Raw genomic sequence first — 17,034 nt, 5'->3', positions numbered from 1 at the left:
TGCATTTGAAGGTGAATGGAATTGTGTGTTGGGATGGCTATTGTGTGCTTGAATTTAGTTCTTCTTCTCAAAAAAGATGTTCAGAAGAGAAACAAAGGAAAAAAGTAAATGTTGCCTCTTTATGAGCTGTTTGGTGCTGTGCTTTTAGCGTGCAGGCCATTGATGGCAAATAAAAAATATTCCAAAAGCCTGCAGCAGTGAGGTAAGATTTATCTGGGCAGTCAGGACTGTTCTGAATTTCAGTTGGCATCAGTACAAGAAATATTTGGAGAACGATTATTCCTGGACTGGTCCATGGTTGTATGTCAGCTCTAGTGTGAATATACTCCAGTTGTGTGTATGAGCTGAGATTTGATTCCCCATTTAATTCCCAAAAATATCAGACTGCACTCTAAGATGGAGTTGTCACTCACTGGTTAGGTAAAATACTGTCTTCTATTCAAACTAATTTTAAAAGCCATATGTATGTTGTTTGCTTTGGCATTTTTAAACGTGGAAACTGGAAATGAGGTACAGAGGTGGCTTGGTGAACAGATGCTCTGGTAAGACAAATGCTAAATGCATCCACTAAATTAGCAAGTTTATGAACTTTTGATAAAACTTAATAAAAATCCACTTTTTCGCAACCAAGACTTGTCATATCTGGACAGTGTTTTTTTTGCACTGAATTGTCACTGTCTCTGAGTGAAACCTGCTTGAATGAAAATAGGGAAAAATCAGGTGAGAGCTGGATGTTGTTTGAACAACTGTGACACATGATATCTTGCCCTATGAAATCATTATAATTCAACACAAGAGTAATGTTGCTGCTTAAGTGTAGCTTGAATTCAGTCCATCAAAAAAGGCTTCTGCCTATTGTGAATTTTTAAGTCATGCCATCTTTCAGCTTAATGATCCTTTAATATCAGGCTGCCACTCTGCCAAATATCCTAGAAGTTAAGTACTTACATATACATGGGCTGTAGCTGTAAATGAGATGTCTTCTGTGGACCTTGATAGCCGTAAGAGTCAAATCCACCTATGAAATCAACTGAAAGGGGACAAATTGCTCACATTAGCAACATCCTTTTAGAACTGATAGGCACTATCATTAAGAACCACCCAGCACACAGATTATTTTTGACAGGTCCCCTAATAATCTGTTAAAATTAGACCAGCTAATTGGGAAGATACAGAAAAACAGTTAAAAAGTAAGGAAAGGCAAAGTACCCTCTTTTTTTTTTCTTTACTTTTAAAATCAATTCAATTTTAAAACCACATAAAAACAGTAAAGGATTTATAACAGCCATCTGTCCACCAGGAATAAGCACACATCCCTCTTTTTCAAGTAGACCACCTCACTAATACAAAACAATATGCTACTCGGACATTACAAATGCTGAAAACCATTTATTAATTGGCATGAATGCATTGCTTCTGACTGTGATTACTGTGTCTGGCTTGCTGTCATGGCTCAGTAGAGGATGTAGAGGAGGGAGTACATTGATCCAACTCTGTCTGAGAGGCAGAAGTTTCTCTGATTCCCTGCTTTGACATTTGGGTTGAAATGCATGAACAGAGAGTTGGAACAATTTATCTGAGCTTCAGAGATGAAACTTCACAGATGTAAGGAAACCTGCATTTCTCTCAAGATGCTGAAGGTCTGCAGGAAGGTTGTAGGGTATTCCTGATGGCCTTCTCATGTTTGTTTTAAACAATTTCCAGGAAAATTCAATCTCATCTGAGACCAAAACCCTATTTCTCTGCTACAACACTTTCTTTGCACAGGTAAAAGGGTACCCTTTGCTGCCTTTGTCCCAGGAGACTTAACTATTGGCTTATAGGGGTTATTTGGGGGCAGTTCTTGTCCCTGAAATATTGCCTCTTACATCACAGAAGTGAACTTGACTTTACTTTGATAGAAAAGGGCCAAAGAGTTCAGGTATAGAAGTGCATTTTTCACACATCTGGGCACTGCTACTGACAGACTGGCTCTGTGTACATTAAAAGAAAAAAAAAAAAAAAAGGTTATAGACAACAATTTTTTGTGGCTCCAAAATGTAGTAACAGTCACAAACAAACAAAAAAAGTAAGTTTACATGGTTTGAGAACTTCCACAGTGGTTGGACTCCTTAACACTTGTATTTATAAGGTTGTTTTAGTACTAAGGTACCCCTCAATATGTGCCACACTTAGTCACACTTATCAATGCAGTTTCACCCATTCCAGACATGTTACAAAAAATTAAATTCTTGTACCCCTCTATCCACCATTTACTCTGCAAGCAAAGAGCCACCAAAACACTAGACTGGCTGGGTACAGTATGTCTCCATTACAACTGCACACATGCTGAATCTGTCATCAAGTCATTCTTTGCTGGCAAGAATGGCCCCTGCAGAAATAATTTAGTCAGCTCTGTGCACTGTGGCAGCATTATGTATACTCCTCTACCAGAAAGATGTGTTACTGAATTAATCCCTGACATCTCTAATGAAGGAGGTTCTATAGCCTCTCTGCGTTGCTTTTCCCTGTGCCTAATTTCCCAATGTCTAATTTAAATGTAATTTCCTGCAAATTAACTACTTATCTACATTTTGGCCTGTTCTCTCTATGGATATGAAGAAAAATGAGCCATTTTTTTCTCTTATAGCTGCTTTTAAGCCTTTTAAAAAATTATTTCATGCTATCCATTGTTTTCAGGTTTAAGAAAACCTAGTTATTTCAAATTTTTCTCACAGCTCATGTTTTCCAAGCCTCTACATTTCAAAGCCTGAAGATCCTTCCTCAGTTTACTTATGCTTTTCTTACAGTGGAGTGCACAAATCAGGACTAACTGGGACAACTGCCATATAGTCTTCTGTGCATTACCTGAAATAACTCAGTAGGATTTGGAGTTTTGTATGTTTGGTTTGTTTTTTTCATCTTGTTTTTGTTGTTCTTGTTTTGTTTCATTTGGGTTTGGTTTTCAATTTCTTTTTTCAACAGCATCATAAAAATGCCTAATAATCAGATCTTTATTTTTGTGTTTTGACACTAAGTGTAGCCTAGCCAAGTAGTCCATATTTTATTTGAAGATGATTGATTCTTCCCCACAGGAGCTCTTTTGCACTTGTCTGTACTGAATTTCACCTTCTTGATTTCAAGCCACTTCTCAAGATTATTTTGACTTCTAATCGTATCTTCACAAGTGCTTGTACCCTTCCCAGTCTGGTTTAATCTTAGATTTTTACAAACGTTCTCTCTTCTATCCTCATTTTTCTTAACCAAAATAATGAAGAGAACTATTTCCCTAGCTGAGGTACCAGTGGGATCTCATCTGAAATGTCCCATCTGCTTTATAGCTACATTTCAAATGCAGATTGAAACAATTCTGCACTCAACCTATGCATCCGGACAGTACTTCCCTGCCCTTCTTACAAACCTTTTATAGTGTCAAAATCTTGCTAAAATCAAGATAAATACCGTGTGTTGCTTTCTACTTAATCACTGTCTGTAAGCATCAGAATACCTTTATCAAAATGTGATCATGTCTTTGGGAGCGTACTAAATTTACAGGCACAGAATGAAGGATATTGTTTATTGAAGTGCTAGGCTGGGAGGAAACCTCCCCCTCTATTCAAATACAAAGATTGAAGAAGAAAGAATGGGCATATGTTTGCTGTGGGTATGGCTTGTTGTTTGCTTGCCCAGTTTTCTTTTCCTTTTGTTACTCTTGATCCCTGACAACACAAGTCAGAAAATACCTGTGTTGGATTGAGTATCTCACTGTTGTCAACCCATGTTGCTTTAGGGATATTGCCTATACTCATTTGTGCAGCTTAGCATTTCTTCTGTACTTTCCTAGAGCCTTCAAGCAATCTTTAAATCATTATTAGTAGGCTGTAGGCATAGACACTCTACTTTGCAGATGTGGGGCAAAAGGTCTTCAGGGTTGTTTTCAGAAAGCTAAACCAATGTGTTAAGAAAAAGATTTCTTTGAGCAAAATGATTTTGTGTGGGCACGAGGGAAAGATGTGCGCTGAATGTCTCTTCGTGCATTGTGGCTTTGCCCTGTTGCACAGAGCAAGGACAGAGTGTTAACAAGCCAGATTGTCAAGTGACAAACAAAGCAAGGTTGTAGAGACATTTCTGTGTTCAGCTCACTGTAGAAGTTCCCATGTGTATAACCAAATGATGGCAGGGCAGAGATTACTACCATGGCCTCACTATAGACCAACAATGGCTTCTTACAGGCAACAACAAGCTTCGTAAGGGAGGTGAAGGGAGGTAATAGAAAGTGAACTCCAGTACAAAAGGATTTCATCAATTTCTTTGTAGCAAGGTTTCTTCATGGCGGCTGCTTCTCAGCACTGCAAGCCCTGTGGTGTCTGGACTATGCTAAAATCTCCCTGTGGACTCTGAACCAGTTTCTTGAAGCATGCACCAGGCTGCCCTTTCTGCAGGCATTTTGTCCTGGCTGTGCCTTAAAGGTCACTAAAAGTGTCATACAACTGATACGTTCCTGGCAGCCATAACATCAGATGAATAAAACAAGGCTCATTAGCTGAATCAGTACAGAGGCTTCCATCCTTAGCCTCACACATCAAACACTTTTTTGACCATTCTGTTTTACATTCATCTTACATGTCACTGTTATCACAAGTGGCTCATATCATGTTTCACTTTAGTAAACATACATGTGAACATATAAACAAACAGAATCCCATTCCTTTTGTGGTGAGTTGACCCTGGATGAACATCTGTTGCCCACCAAAGCCACTCTGTTGCTCCTCTCCTCAGCTGAACAGGAGAGAGAAAATATAACAAAATGTTCATGGGTCCAGATAGACACAGGGAGAGATCATTCAGCAATTACCATCACAGGAAAAATAGCTTTGAATTATTACCAAAGAAGAACAGTATAATGAGAATAGAACCAAATATTAAACCTTCGTCCCAGGCGTAACTTAACTCCTGATTCTCTGCTTCCTCCACCCCAGTGACATAAGGGAATGAGGAATGGGTGTTGTGGTCAGTTCATCACACCTCTCTGCTGCTCCTTCCTCCTCAGGGGGAGGACTCCTCACATGTTTCCTCTGCTCCAGTGTGGGGTCCCTCTTATGGGAGACAGTCCTCCGTAAACTTCTCCAATCTGAATCCTTCCCACGGGCTACAATTCTTCATGAGCTGCTCCAGTGGGTCCCTTCCTTGGGCCGCAGTCCTTCAGGAACAGCCTGCTCCAGCAGGTGTCCCCCACAGGGTCACAAGTCCTGCCAGCAAACCTGCTCTGGTGTGGGCTCCTCTCTCCACAGATCCACAGATCCTGCCAGGAGCCTGTTCCAGCACAGGCTGACAGAGGGGCAGGGCCTCCTATGGGCACCCACCTGCTCTGCCGTGGGGTCCTCCAGGGGCTGCTGGTGGATCTCTGCTCCCCCATGGACCTCCATGGGCTGCAGGGGCACAGCTGCCGCACCATGGTCTGCACCAGGGCCTGCAGGGGAATCTCTGCTCTGGTGCATGGAGCACCTCCTCCTCCTTCTTTGCTGACCTTGGTGTCTGCAGAGTTGCTCTCAGTCATTCCTCTCTCACAGTTGCAGCTGCACAGTAACCTTTTTCCCTTCTTAAATCTGTTATCCCAGAGGCACTACCACCATAGCTGATGGGCTCAGCCTCTGAGGGCAGTGGGTCCATCTTGGAGCTGTCTGGCATTGGCTTCATCAGACACAGGAGAATCTTCTAGCAGCTCCTCACAGAAGCCACCCCTGTAGCCCCCTCAAAACCTGGCCATTCAAATGCACCTTTGAAATATTTTATCCTGAAATTTTTATTTTCCTAGCTGGACTTGAATAGGATAATAGCAGTACTACTTATCTGTAAAATGTGTTATAAAAAATTCATATTATTTTCTTCTTTTGCCTGGGCTAAGGGTCTTGTCAGACGTATGACTGTTGTTACAAGTGTAACACAGACAGGACATATGGCTCAAAATAGGGACATATTTTTATCAATAAGCACCCACAGGGATGCAAAATTTCAGCCTCTGCTCATGGTCAGAGTACCCACTGTTTCTGGTGTACATCAGGACAGGATAAGAGGCATAAATGGATTTCTCATTTTTCATTTCTGGAAGTCTGAGGTACATAGAAGAACCATTAAAATGTGATGCACAAAAAAAGACCCCATTATCATGGATTTGATATGGAAGAAATTTCTTTTTAGAAAGTTCACAGTGAGAAAAATTAAAGCTGTTGAAATCAACCGATGGACAAAGAGAAAGGATTGAGTATGGAAAAAAACCAACATCTTCCTGTAGAAAGCAAAAAGAAAGATTCTTAAAAGAAACCAGAAAACTAGACACTATTCTACTTATAGAAATTTTTCTCTGTAAGATATAAATACAGAAGCACAAAGATTCAGGTCCTCTAATAAATATGTTGATAACTCCAGTGACTTCTATGAAGGAATGGTAGTTTACATTAGCTTAGGATCCAACCCAAAGAATTGCTTAGGGCATATGTTTATAGAAATGTGACTGACACTATGAATTTCCTTACATTTTAGTAGGCATGCAAAAATCAATGCAGACTAGATATGAAAAGATACAGAGTTTAGGAATGGGGAAGGGGATGAATTGCTTTATCTGCAAACAAAATGAAAGGGAAAGATTGGAAAATTCCCAATTGGCCAACCTGGAACTTGCAGTATGGATGACAACCTGACTGGTTTCAAACCCTCTTCTTTGTTAATTTGCTACTACTGTTTGTTTTGCTGATTATCTCATCCCTAACCTTGGTGCACGAGGATCTGCCTCTCACTGTGGTGAATCTACTGCCAGCACTCAACCCTGTCTTCATCATCACATCCGTTTCCTGCCCGTGGCTCCTTCTTTAAAAGTGAAAATGCCTTTGGTAGTAATTCTGTATTAAGGGTGACTTCTCTACTGACTCCTCTCTTTTCTTTCACTTCATCTCCCGTATGAAGTAGTTTGTCTCCTCCAGTTCTATTAGTTCTATCCCAGAGACACCCAACCATCTCCTCATTTGCTTCACTGCCCCCATCTTCAGTCACTGCTCTGCACGTAACTGTTCAATTTTTTGTGCAAACAAAATGATAAAGTAGCACTCCTTTCTTCAGCTTGACAGCCTTTTTCACTCCTTTTTCACATACTATTTGTTTCCCCTTCTCTCTTACTACAGTCACAAGAATTTTGTTCCATAAAACTTCTGCTTGTCCCAGTGACACACTCTTGATATCTCTCTCTTTTTTTTTTTTTTTGCATTTCCTTCCCAATAAAAATACATGCAAATTCTTTTTATAAAAATAATTTAAAAATTGACTCCATCCTTATCCCTGCTTGTCCCAGCCTTCCCCCTCCAACCCCTCTCAATGATTTCAGGCAGTTTCTGGAGCTACTTTTCTCCTCTTCTTTAGGAATTTTTCTTCCATCTTGTATTCTGTCCTTTGCATGCAGCTGGAACTGCAGTCTGATCACCTCTTCCCATTCAAATTTAGGCCCATAGAGTCCTCTCTGTGGCCATCCAGCCACCTTTCATGCATTTGCTGCTCTCTTTTTCCTGAAACTTGCCTCGCTGGGCTCCTTTGTCTCTTCTGCTTGTGCTCACCTTCCTCCTGTCATCATTCATCTCCTTTCTTTGAGGTTCTCTCTCCATCATGCTCCTGGAGTCCAGTGAGCAGTAACCTCTGCATTTTACTTTTCTCCCACTCCTGGTCTGGCTAATTGCACTCACAAACACAAATTCTGCTGTCATCAGCTCTCTGAGGTGTCACAGATTACCTGGCTCAGGCTCACTCTGCTCCTCCTATACAAATTTAAATCCGAGCTTCTCTCTGTGATATTTACTCATGGATAATTAAACATCAGTTCCAGTTCTGCCTGGCTAAAACCAGAACTCTCAGCTGCTCCTCCCTAACCTTCTCTGCTGTCTCTCAGAATGAACTTGTGTCCTCAAGTCTGTCTTATACTTGAGGATATAAGTTTGATGTCAACATGCTTTGTTGTGGGCTGTGCAGGATTTAATTTCTGAAGATTATTTTTGCATAGTGAAGAAGAAGACTCTTCTACCTGTTGACACAGCTGTAACATTTACTCAGGGCTCCCAGCGTTAGACATGACAATTGTTCCTTTTTTATTCTTGAACTCACCAAATGTGGAGTTAAGCTGCAGGACTCACCTTTTTGTTTAGGTTACTCTTCTCTGCATCCTTCTACTGATTTAACCTTCGATATTACATCTAGTATGAACTAAATTTTCTTACATTTAAAGCCTTTTGTAGAGACTTGACATCAATCTCTCCTCCTTTCAGGGCTAAAAGCTAAATTCTGCTCTCATGCCACCAGCTTGACCTCCATGCCTGTCAGATTTCCAAACTCTTGTCTCTCCTTGTGAGAATGTCTTTACAAACAGTTCTCTCGTTCTTTTCCCTAAAATTCTTCTTTGCTCTGTTGACAATAATTAGGTTGCCTGTGCCCTTACACTCCTGTCTACTTCAATGAATAATATTTGCTCATAGTTTCTTTGTGCTCACTTTCTGCCTGTACCCATCAGTTGCCTGTTGTCTAACATGCAAATTGCTAGCTCCAAGAAATTGGTCTGGTGTTCACATTTGTACAGTGCTTGGCATTATGGTAGTCCTTAAATATATTCATGAACCTAAGGCACTAAAATAATACAAAAAAATTAGAATTACCCATGACAAAGATGATACCTTTTAAAAGAAAAGAGCTAATGACCAGGGAAGTGTATGTGCATGTGCTCATGGATGGTCCTTGTATGTACATGCCATGACTGGACATATTTCCTGTGTGGTATAGCAGAGAGACAACACATGGTGTTCGTATGCTACACCTGACCTGTGAGGTCTTAAATTTATATGAACTCTCTCCAGAGGCCAAAGACTTGGTTCCCTGTAGTCAGGCTTTTGAAGTGCTGGAATTAAGCTTCACTGCCACAGCAAGGCACTTCACTGCAGGTGTAGCTGGAAGGAAGGAGAAATGGCAAACAAACTACAGCTAATAACATCACTGAAAGCACTGCTGGTACAGAAGTGAGTCTGTGAGGCGAGAGAGAGCTGTGCACAAATAGTGGTAGCTAAAAACAGGCCAGATTGAGAAAAAACAAATAAATGGAAGGCAGTAAAATTAAGTTTGATTTTAAGGATTTTGGAAATGACATATGGGGCAAAAAGATAAAAGAACATATGGGGACACCTTTGCTCTTGCAGCTTTGCCAGTATCCTGCTACCCAGCTCTCTGTTTGGTGAAGACACTTCCAAATAATTCAGTTCTGCTGCCTTTTTATGCTGTGAGCATGGCCTGGTGGCTGTTCCACAATATAGCACACAGGAGGAGGTTTGCTTGAATATGATCTCCATAAAGTTTGTTTACAATGCTAATCAAACATTATTGGTCTTTGTGCTGAGTACACAGTGATTTAGGCTCTCAAACCACAACACAGCCAAACACCAGGGAAGCATGGGGAAGGAGACATCTGCCAGCACATGAGGCTGTGCCCTTTGTGCTGTCACAGGAGGATGCAGTAATGGCATAAGGACTTGGACATGAGGTCCAGTTCTTGCGGTGCAATGAGCAGCATTTCTGCCAAGCAGCCAGTAATGAAGGACCTGTGAGTGCTCTCAGCTCAGCCATTTGCAAGGTGAATATAAAATCTCAGATTTTAAGCTGTAACCTCATGGCATTTCTGAGCTCTACAATGGCCACTGGAGCTGCAAAGGGAAACCCTTACATAAATTTTGATGGAGCTTCTCAGCTCAGATTATGCCCCACTGCCAGTATTTTCATGCTGTTTACTTGTATAATAATCAAAATTACTCAGTAATTTTTTGCTTCACAGGGTCTTGTCCTCCACTTTCTTCTCTTATTGTGTTTCTTGTTGGTATAAGGCAGCATCTTCTTCTGTCTCTGTTTCTGCTGATCTCCTGGCTGAGTCTTTGATCAGCCCTTCTGAGACAAGATATAGGACTGGGAAGGCACTCAGGTTTGTGAAGTCTAATATACATCACCTGGTGTTTCTGCCCTCACAGAAATATGGGCAAGGATTTCTGCCTGTTGCTCTCTATAATTAGGACCAAGCAGGCATGCAGATACTGCATTCCAGGTGAATCCAGCTCATGGTTGTACCCAGCAGAAAATACCAAGGTAAATGGTGCTGTGGGTCCAGAAATTAGACAAGTCACAATTTGTCTCGGATTCTGAGGTGGAGAAGGTATCTGGTCAGTAGCGGACCCTTGGAGCATGACATAAGGAATACCATGCTCTGGAGCAAGGCCTCTGCAAGGCAGGGCTAGCCAACAGTGGGAACCACGTTGAGAGGATGGGAATCAAGGTCCTTGCTGAGCAGAAAGGAGCCAGGATGAAAGCAGCCAGAAATAACCAAGCAAGGGCTGGGAGGCATGAGCAAGTCTTCAGTAGTTGAAGGCAGGAACTGGGACCAGGGATAAAGCAGGAAGGAACAAGGACCAGAGGCCAGGAGGAAACAGCTGGAGCATAGCTGCAGTGATGAGAAATACTGGAATGAAATGGCCAGCACTCCTTTTTATACCTGACAAATATACAGCAAGCCACCTGTCAGCCTGTGCACCTGGAAATAGGGTTGCTGCCTGACCTCTGCAAGGCTTTGCAAGGTTTGTCTCCAAACTTGCAAAGAGGCTTGTCTGATGCTCAGTAAAGAAAAGCCCGTAAAAGACCTTCGCTCAGCTAAGAGAACAAGAGAACAGTAACAAGGTAAGAGAACAATAATAGTCTGAACAATATATAATTTTTCTAAACTGGACAGACCTGAACATTGCTGGATAATAGCCATTTGCTTTCAAATTTTCATCCCAAGTGCTGAGCAAAAAAATACAGCCCTGCAATATAGTTTTTGACTGACAAATTATTCTAAGAATTAAATGTGTGGTAGACTGAATTATTGTAGAAGTTATCAAATGAGTCATTAGTAAAAATTGTTCTTAGCCAGAACACTTCTAGGGGCAAGCAATAAAGAGAAGAAAAAGAAAAAAAGGAGGAAAAAGAAAATGCCTGGGGCAGTGGCCTCCAAGTGTGACTGCCACACTAATAAATTAGAAAAAGAGTCATTAGTAGGTGTAACAAAGTGGAGAATTAAGGCCCAAATCTATGAAAGTTAACAATCCAAAGCTAATGAAGATCTATCTAGATATTTGACAGGAAAAGTAATAAGGAAAACTTTAACAGGAGTCATGCTGATAAAAATAATTTAGTACAAAGCTATGTTTATGGCATGGAGGAAACTGCAAGGAGCTCACACTGACTATCTCAGCAGGAAGGACACTAAGGCTGTGGGCAGGTGTCCTTCTCAGGGCCACTGGAAATAATTAGTCTGGTCCACCTTCAGCAGCTCGTCACCATTCCTCCCGAAGACTCTGCTATCTGTCAGCCTGGAGTGAGCTTGGATGGCCAGAACCTGCCATGCTCCACCAACCCATTTTGGCTGAAACCCTAAGGAGCAGCCAGCTGCCCTTGAAGGGTGGAACACCAGGGTGGGGAAGGGGGCTGGCAGCCCCACATGGCCACCTGCAGGCTGTTCCTCTGTGGGATCCAAGCTGCCTCTCCTTTGGGGGATGAAGGAGGAGATCCTCCCCATTGGAGGACCTCCTTTCAAAGCCATCCTTCCATGTTCAGTGCAAAGTAGCAGGAAAGGACTGATGTTGAAATGGAATCTTTCACCAGCACCAGAACAAAACATTCCTGAAAGTATTTTCATGCAATTTTCAGCTTGTGGAGAGTTTCAGATTTTGCTATTTTTTTTCTGATTTTGAATATGAGCTTTGTCTATTTTTCAATGTCAAAACATTTCCATGTCCAGGAAAACCACGCCCTATTCAGCTACATCAACAACCTGACCATCTCTTCAAATGATCTGTAGCTTTTTTTTGTCAGAACCATGACTAGTTACTACCTCATGTCTGCTACTGGCTTGACACAACTGCCTGGGACATTGTTTCATGGTCTGAATGCCTTTGTGTTCCTCTCCTGAAACAAATAATTCGTGACGAGTAATATTTTCATGATGGTTCGGTATGAAACATATCTTTCTTCAAAAAACCAGATGTTAGTGGTTCATTCCTTTTTGACATGTGCAGATCTTTTCCAACACTTATGCAATGTCATTCTTGAAGAGATACAAATTGTGTAGTCTATAGTTAAAAAAAATTATGTTAAGGTAAGTATATTTCCCTGGCTGTTACAATGCATTGATTTTATTAAGCAGTATTGATTTGTGATGAGCTTCTGGAAAGGAAATGTTACTTCCTTCAAGCTTTACATTATATTATTTAGACATTTTTAAACTTGGGCCTGACAATCCCCACCGGAGGTGGTGATGGATGCAAGGGGAGTGGCAGGGAAGACAAGTGAGGGAGAAAAGAAATTAGCATAGATGAAGCCAGCAATGCCACCATTTTCCCTTGTGTGATTTTATTTATATATTTGTCTCACACCACAAGCCTGTCTCCTAGGGATACCTTGAACATCAGCTTCATTAGTTACGAAGGCAGCAATCCATAACCAATTTTCTTTTCATGTCAAGCTTGTTCATGTATAAACCCAGCCTTTTTGTTGGAAACATTTGCAATTAATCCCACAAACAAAGCAAATGCAAATCATACAGTCTACCCTAAGCAACCCTTCTGACTCAAGGCCCTGACCACCATCTATTATACACTAAAATGAATTGAAATTCCCACTTTGAGTCTAACCTAATTTTCTAGTGATAATAGGCATGGATTCCCAGAAGCATTCTATGCACCTAGATAGTAACATCCTAATTTCCCTTCCTGGTAAATGTTTTAAATAAGATTTTAGCACCAAAGGAAATTAACCTTTAAATTAATTGTAATTATAAAATGCCATCACTGATTTTGTCTTCAGACTAATTACTTGCTATTATTTAAACAAACTGCACCTCCTCGGAGCTTTTAAGTTTGTTTCTCTTTGCAGTGCTGTGCCAAATGATCACAGAGCAGGCTGTGTAATATCTGGCAAGCCCTCTGACACCTTGGACTGCTTAGGTCCATTTGCATCTCAAATGCAGCTGGTTTCACTTGTCATATCTTCCTGCCATAAACTTGTTCCCCTGTGCTTCAGCCTCGCACTCTGCAGCTCAGACATTTTCAGCCTGTGCCTTGGAAGCAGCGAGCACACCTTAGGGGATGAAGATTGCCTGTGCTCTGTGCCGAGGAGAATAAGATGCTCAACACCAGCCTTCTGCTCTGTGAGGGGCCCCCTCCAGGACAGGACATGACTGGAAATAATAACACAGGAACCAGCTATTGATTTGTGTGAAAGATTGATGCTGTACAGGCATCTCAGGGAATTTCCTAAATGTTCCTGGTGGCACAGTGGCTCTCCAAGGCAGCTCTCCTTAGGATGACAAACATGAAGTAGCACCAGGGGATTTCAAAGGCTTCTCTTCCTCCACACTTCTATCAGCATCCTGACAGTCAAAAGCATCCCATTTTCCTCCCCCTGGTTTACTTCATGTAGCAGTCACCACACTAAATGAAACAAGTAAGTGGAAAAAGCTTCTAATTGAGCTGCAGGCTGTAAATTGGAGAGCGCAGCTGAGCAAAAACAAGCTGAAGCTTCAAATCTGTAGCGTGTTCATTGCATTCCCATTCACAATGACCTGTTCAACAGTTTGGAGAACAACTGTGTTTTGAATATTGTCTTTTTTTTGTTCCTATTATAATTTGTTGCTGTGCTGCCACTGCAGACAGCCTAGGCTGTCCCTAGCCCTAACCAAACAAGTTAGACCAGTGATTCACCCTGCTGTGAGAGAGATGTTTGCCACAGGGCAGATTGCTCTTTGGAGTTACATCCCTGCCTCCACTAACTGTGGTGGAAATCTTGATTGTTAGTTTAAGCTGCAGGCCTACTTACATGTGGCTGCAGGAGTGTGAGATGGATGCCACCTGTGACAGCATGGAAAAGGTGAAGATGGAATCACTGGTGTTCTCCAGAGAAAGACTCAGGACACGCTACACAAATGGTAGGTGCAAAGCTAACAAAGTGTATAGCTGAGGTATTGATCTCCTTTTCTCAGGAGGCTGTTTTATAAAACCTTTCTTGGTTCACACATAGCTGGACACTTTCAGGAAGAAAAGACCACTGTGGGAAACTAAATACAGCAAGACCTCTTGTGGTTAAGGAAGTCCATGAACAGCAAATTACTGTCAAGAATTTCTGGGAACCACAAACTTGGGATGGGAAACAAAGAAGCAGAATTAATACTCGAATGTTTGCTACCAGTTTCTCTTTCTCTTTGTTTTAGAGACGTTTTAAGCAGGAATGGAAGCTGAGGTATTATTTCTCTGTAATGTCTTGCTAAGCAGATTGTGAAAAGCATTTGGCACAGAAATAAAGCGATACCTGAGCATATTCTGCACTTCAATAGTGCCTTTCATCCCAGAAGCTCAGAGTTATGAAGCAACATGCCTGTGGGTTTGTCCCCTGTCATTATTTCTCATTTTAAATATGGGAAATAGAAGTATGGAGAGGTTAAATAACCTGCCCAAAGGTGAAAGGCTGCCTGTGACAGAGATAAAACAAAGTTTTTTTTCTATCTATTCCATATGCATGTCAAAATTTCACATCTCTCACATAAAATGAATTTAATATTGTCTTTTAAAAGAAAATCTTTGTCATCACCTTTGTATTTCCCAGGTCAGGCCTAGGATCCCAGAAAGGATTATTGTTTAGCACCAAGTTTATTGGCACATTACTGCACATAATACTGTATTACTCATGAGAAGATATTTCCTGTCTGGGGTACTGTCTTCCTGAACCTTTTCAGTAATTCAAATGGGATCTTGAATTCAAATTTTTATTGGAGGGGGAGGAGTGAAATAATTTTAAAGGGTTATATAGAGCTTTACTTCTGTGCCAGACATCCCCAATAGCAAGGTTCCAGGGAATATGCAGCAAAAATCTGGATACAGTTGCAATTTCTTTTGCTTTGCAGTTTAACTGGAAAAAATGCCAGAAGAAAAGAAGAGAGTGTATGTGCAAGTCAGATCCCTGCTAGCATTAGATGGTGCAAAGGTTGTACCTCACGGTACTCAAAGGAACAGTCAGAGAGGCTGTATTTGTTCCCTGATTGCCTTGCCATTGTGTAATAGTAGGTAAAGCTATTTCTGCTCCCTCTCTGGGTCAGCAAGAGAGGGTTCTAGGTTAGGATTTTACTGTGGGACACAGACTAGAGATTTTCTCTTAGCTGGACTTCATTCCCAGTCAAAACTGTCGCTCTAATAAAAAACCAGTCTCCTTACCCTCAACAGAACCTACAAGGTGAGTGCAGAATTCCCGTTTCAGTAACCCAGGTTTCCTTCTTAATTGCTTGGAGACAAAAAGCCCTGGGAGGATGCTGTTTGACTGCTTACATTCCAGTATTTTCCACAAAATGTCTATATAGTTAATAAAGTGTTCAAAAATACACTGAATTTTCTTTAAGGCAGTAGCAGCTTATAGCAGGGAGCCAAATTGCTAGTGAGCAAATGCACATTAAATGAACATTTTGATGTTATTAAAAATAATGTGCAGCCTTTGAAAAGTGCAGGCCTAATATGATTTTGGAAGACAAATGAGGAGCTCCAATAAGTTCACAGCCATTGAATGCCTCCAAGTAATGGCTGTTGCTGACATTTTCATGTTTTATTTTTAATTGCTGCAGCTAATAATGCTAATGAGGTAAGAATGGCAATGGCTTAGGCATTCCAATGGCAGTGGTGAAGAGGAGGGCGTGGAGTTGGCAACAGCGCTGCTGGCCACCCATCCTCCCTCATCGTTCCCAGAAAAAGACCTGAGGCACTCCGACCCTCAGAGCTCCTCCTTCTTATACAGCCATAGGGAAAATGATGCAGAACGAGCATTTGGGAGTGGGAAACCTCCACTGAGAGAAGCAGCCATGGAAAAGCCACTCTTGTCTGCCCCTTGGACATGGGTGCCACAGTTTGACTCTGGTGCACCCAGTGTTAGAGCACTTCTGGGACTGTAGCAGGAGGGAAAGCAACTTCCTCTTTAATCCTCGGTGCAGAATTAACCCAAAGCAGATTGTTCTCATGAAAGGTACCACAGACTTGCGCTTCGATTTAGGGGGCCTGCAGCTGGATTTATTTGGTGTGTGAGTAATTAAAACCTCTAGACTTGCTGATTCAGTCCTAGTTATGACCATGATTTGATCACTGTATTGTTCCATTCCTAATCCTTTAGTGAGGTTAGAGCAGGTTAATCTTAGTGAAATGTTTGCTTTAATTCTACCCTAGCTCATTTGTTCTCTTAATAAAATCTGCATAAAGAATGGAGAAATAGTAATTCTTTCAGCTTGTTCCAATTACTCTGAGAGCAAAGCTAATTCAGCTGAAGCAGCTTAAGAGCAATTTGACTGTGTTTCTACAGCTGAGGCTCTGTGCCAGCAGAAGATGAGACACCTTCTATACTCCAGAGCAGTGTCAATATCTTCCTCTGTTTAAAATCTGGAACATGCCCATGTTTGGCTCTTGGACATTGCATGGCTTTTTCTCCAGTCTTGCTGCTCAGTACTGCCAGGTTCAGTGTTTCTGCCTCTTTTGCTCTTCTTTTAGACTGCTGTTGTTCCCACGGCCCATTAGCACAGCAGAAGAAAATGAATTGAGTTTATGGGTGTTCACTGTGTCCATCGTGAGAAACAAAAGGCTGTTTCTGTTGGTTCTGTCTCATCGGAAAGGACTTGTGGCTAAATGACACTTTGGTATGATCCAATGTGTTTATCCTTATGGCTCTCTCTATTTGTCTGTTAGGCATCCCATTTTTTTATAGGCATGAGTGATCCTGAAAGCCAGAGGTCTAGATTTCTCCTGTGATGTCTGTGAATACGGATGTGGGTAAGAAGATGACAATGTCCTTCTATTGTTCTTCATAGACCACTTTGGTGCTGGGAAAGCAGGGCAGTGTGGTTGTTGCTTTCTGGTGACTGTTTTTACCAGAGGATCTTTTGCAGTTGACACATTGTTAGCACACAGAGCGAACACCAGCTGCCAAATT

General features: G+C 41.5%; 1 protein-coding gene across 2 annotated transcripts in view; it reads right to left on the bottom strand.

Annotated features, from left to right (window-relative positions):
• NKAIN2 (sodium/potassium transporting ATPase interacting 2) overlaps positions 1-17,034 on the bottom strand; it is a 527,252-nt gene that overhangs the window by 11,006 nt on the left and 499,212 nt on the right. For both annotated transcript variants that reach the window (XR_006014070.1, XM_042016273.1), the window contains exon 6: positions 949-1,030. Coding sequence is in view for 1 of the 2 variants with exons in the window: in XM_042016273.1 (XP_041872207.1) it covers positions 949-1,030 (82 nt within the window). In the remaining variant the exon portion in view is untranslated. The remainder of the gene's footprint in view (positions 1-948; positions 1,031-17,034) is intronic.

This window comes from Corvus kubaryi, unplaced genomic scaffold (assembly GCF_017639235.1).
Source record: "Corvus kubaryi isolate FWS band 111438036 unplaced genomic scaffold, C.kubaryi_AGA036_p1.0 split3-73, whole genome shotgun sequence".
Classification (NCBI taxonomy): domain Eukaryota; kingdom Metazoa; phylum Chordata; class Aves; order Passeriformes; family Corvidae; genus Corvus; species Corvus kubaryi.
Note: the sequence above shows the minus strand (reverse complement) of the source record. Positions and strands in the feature narration are given on the sequence as shown.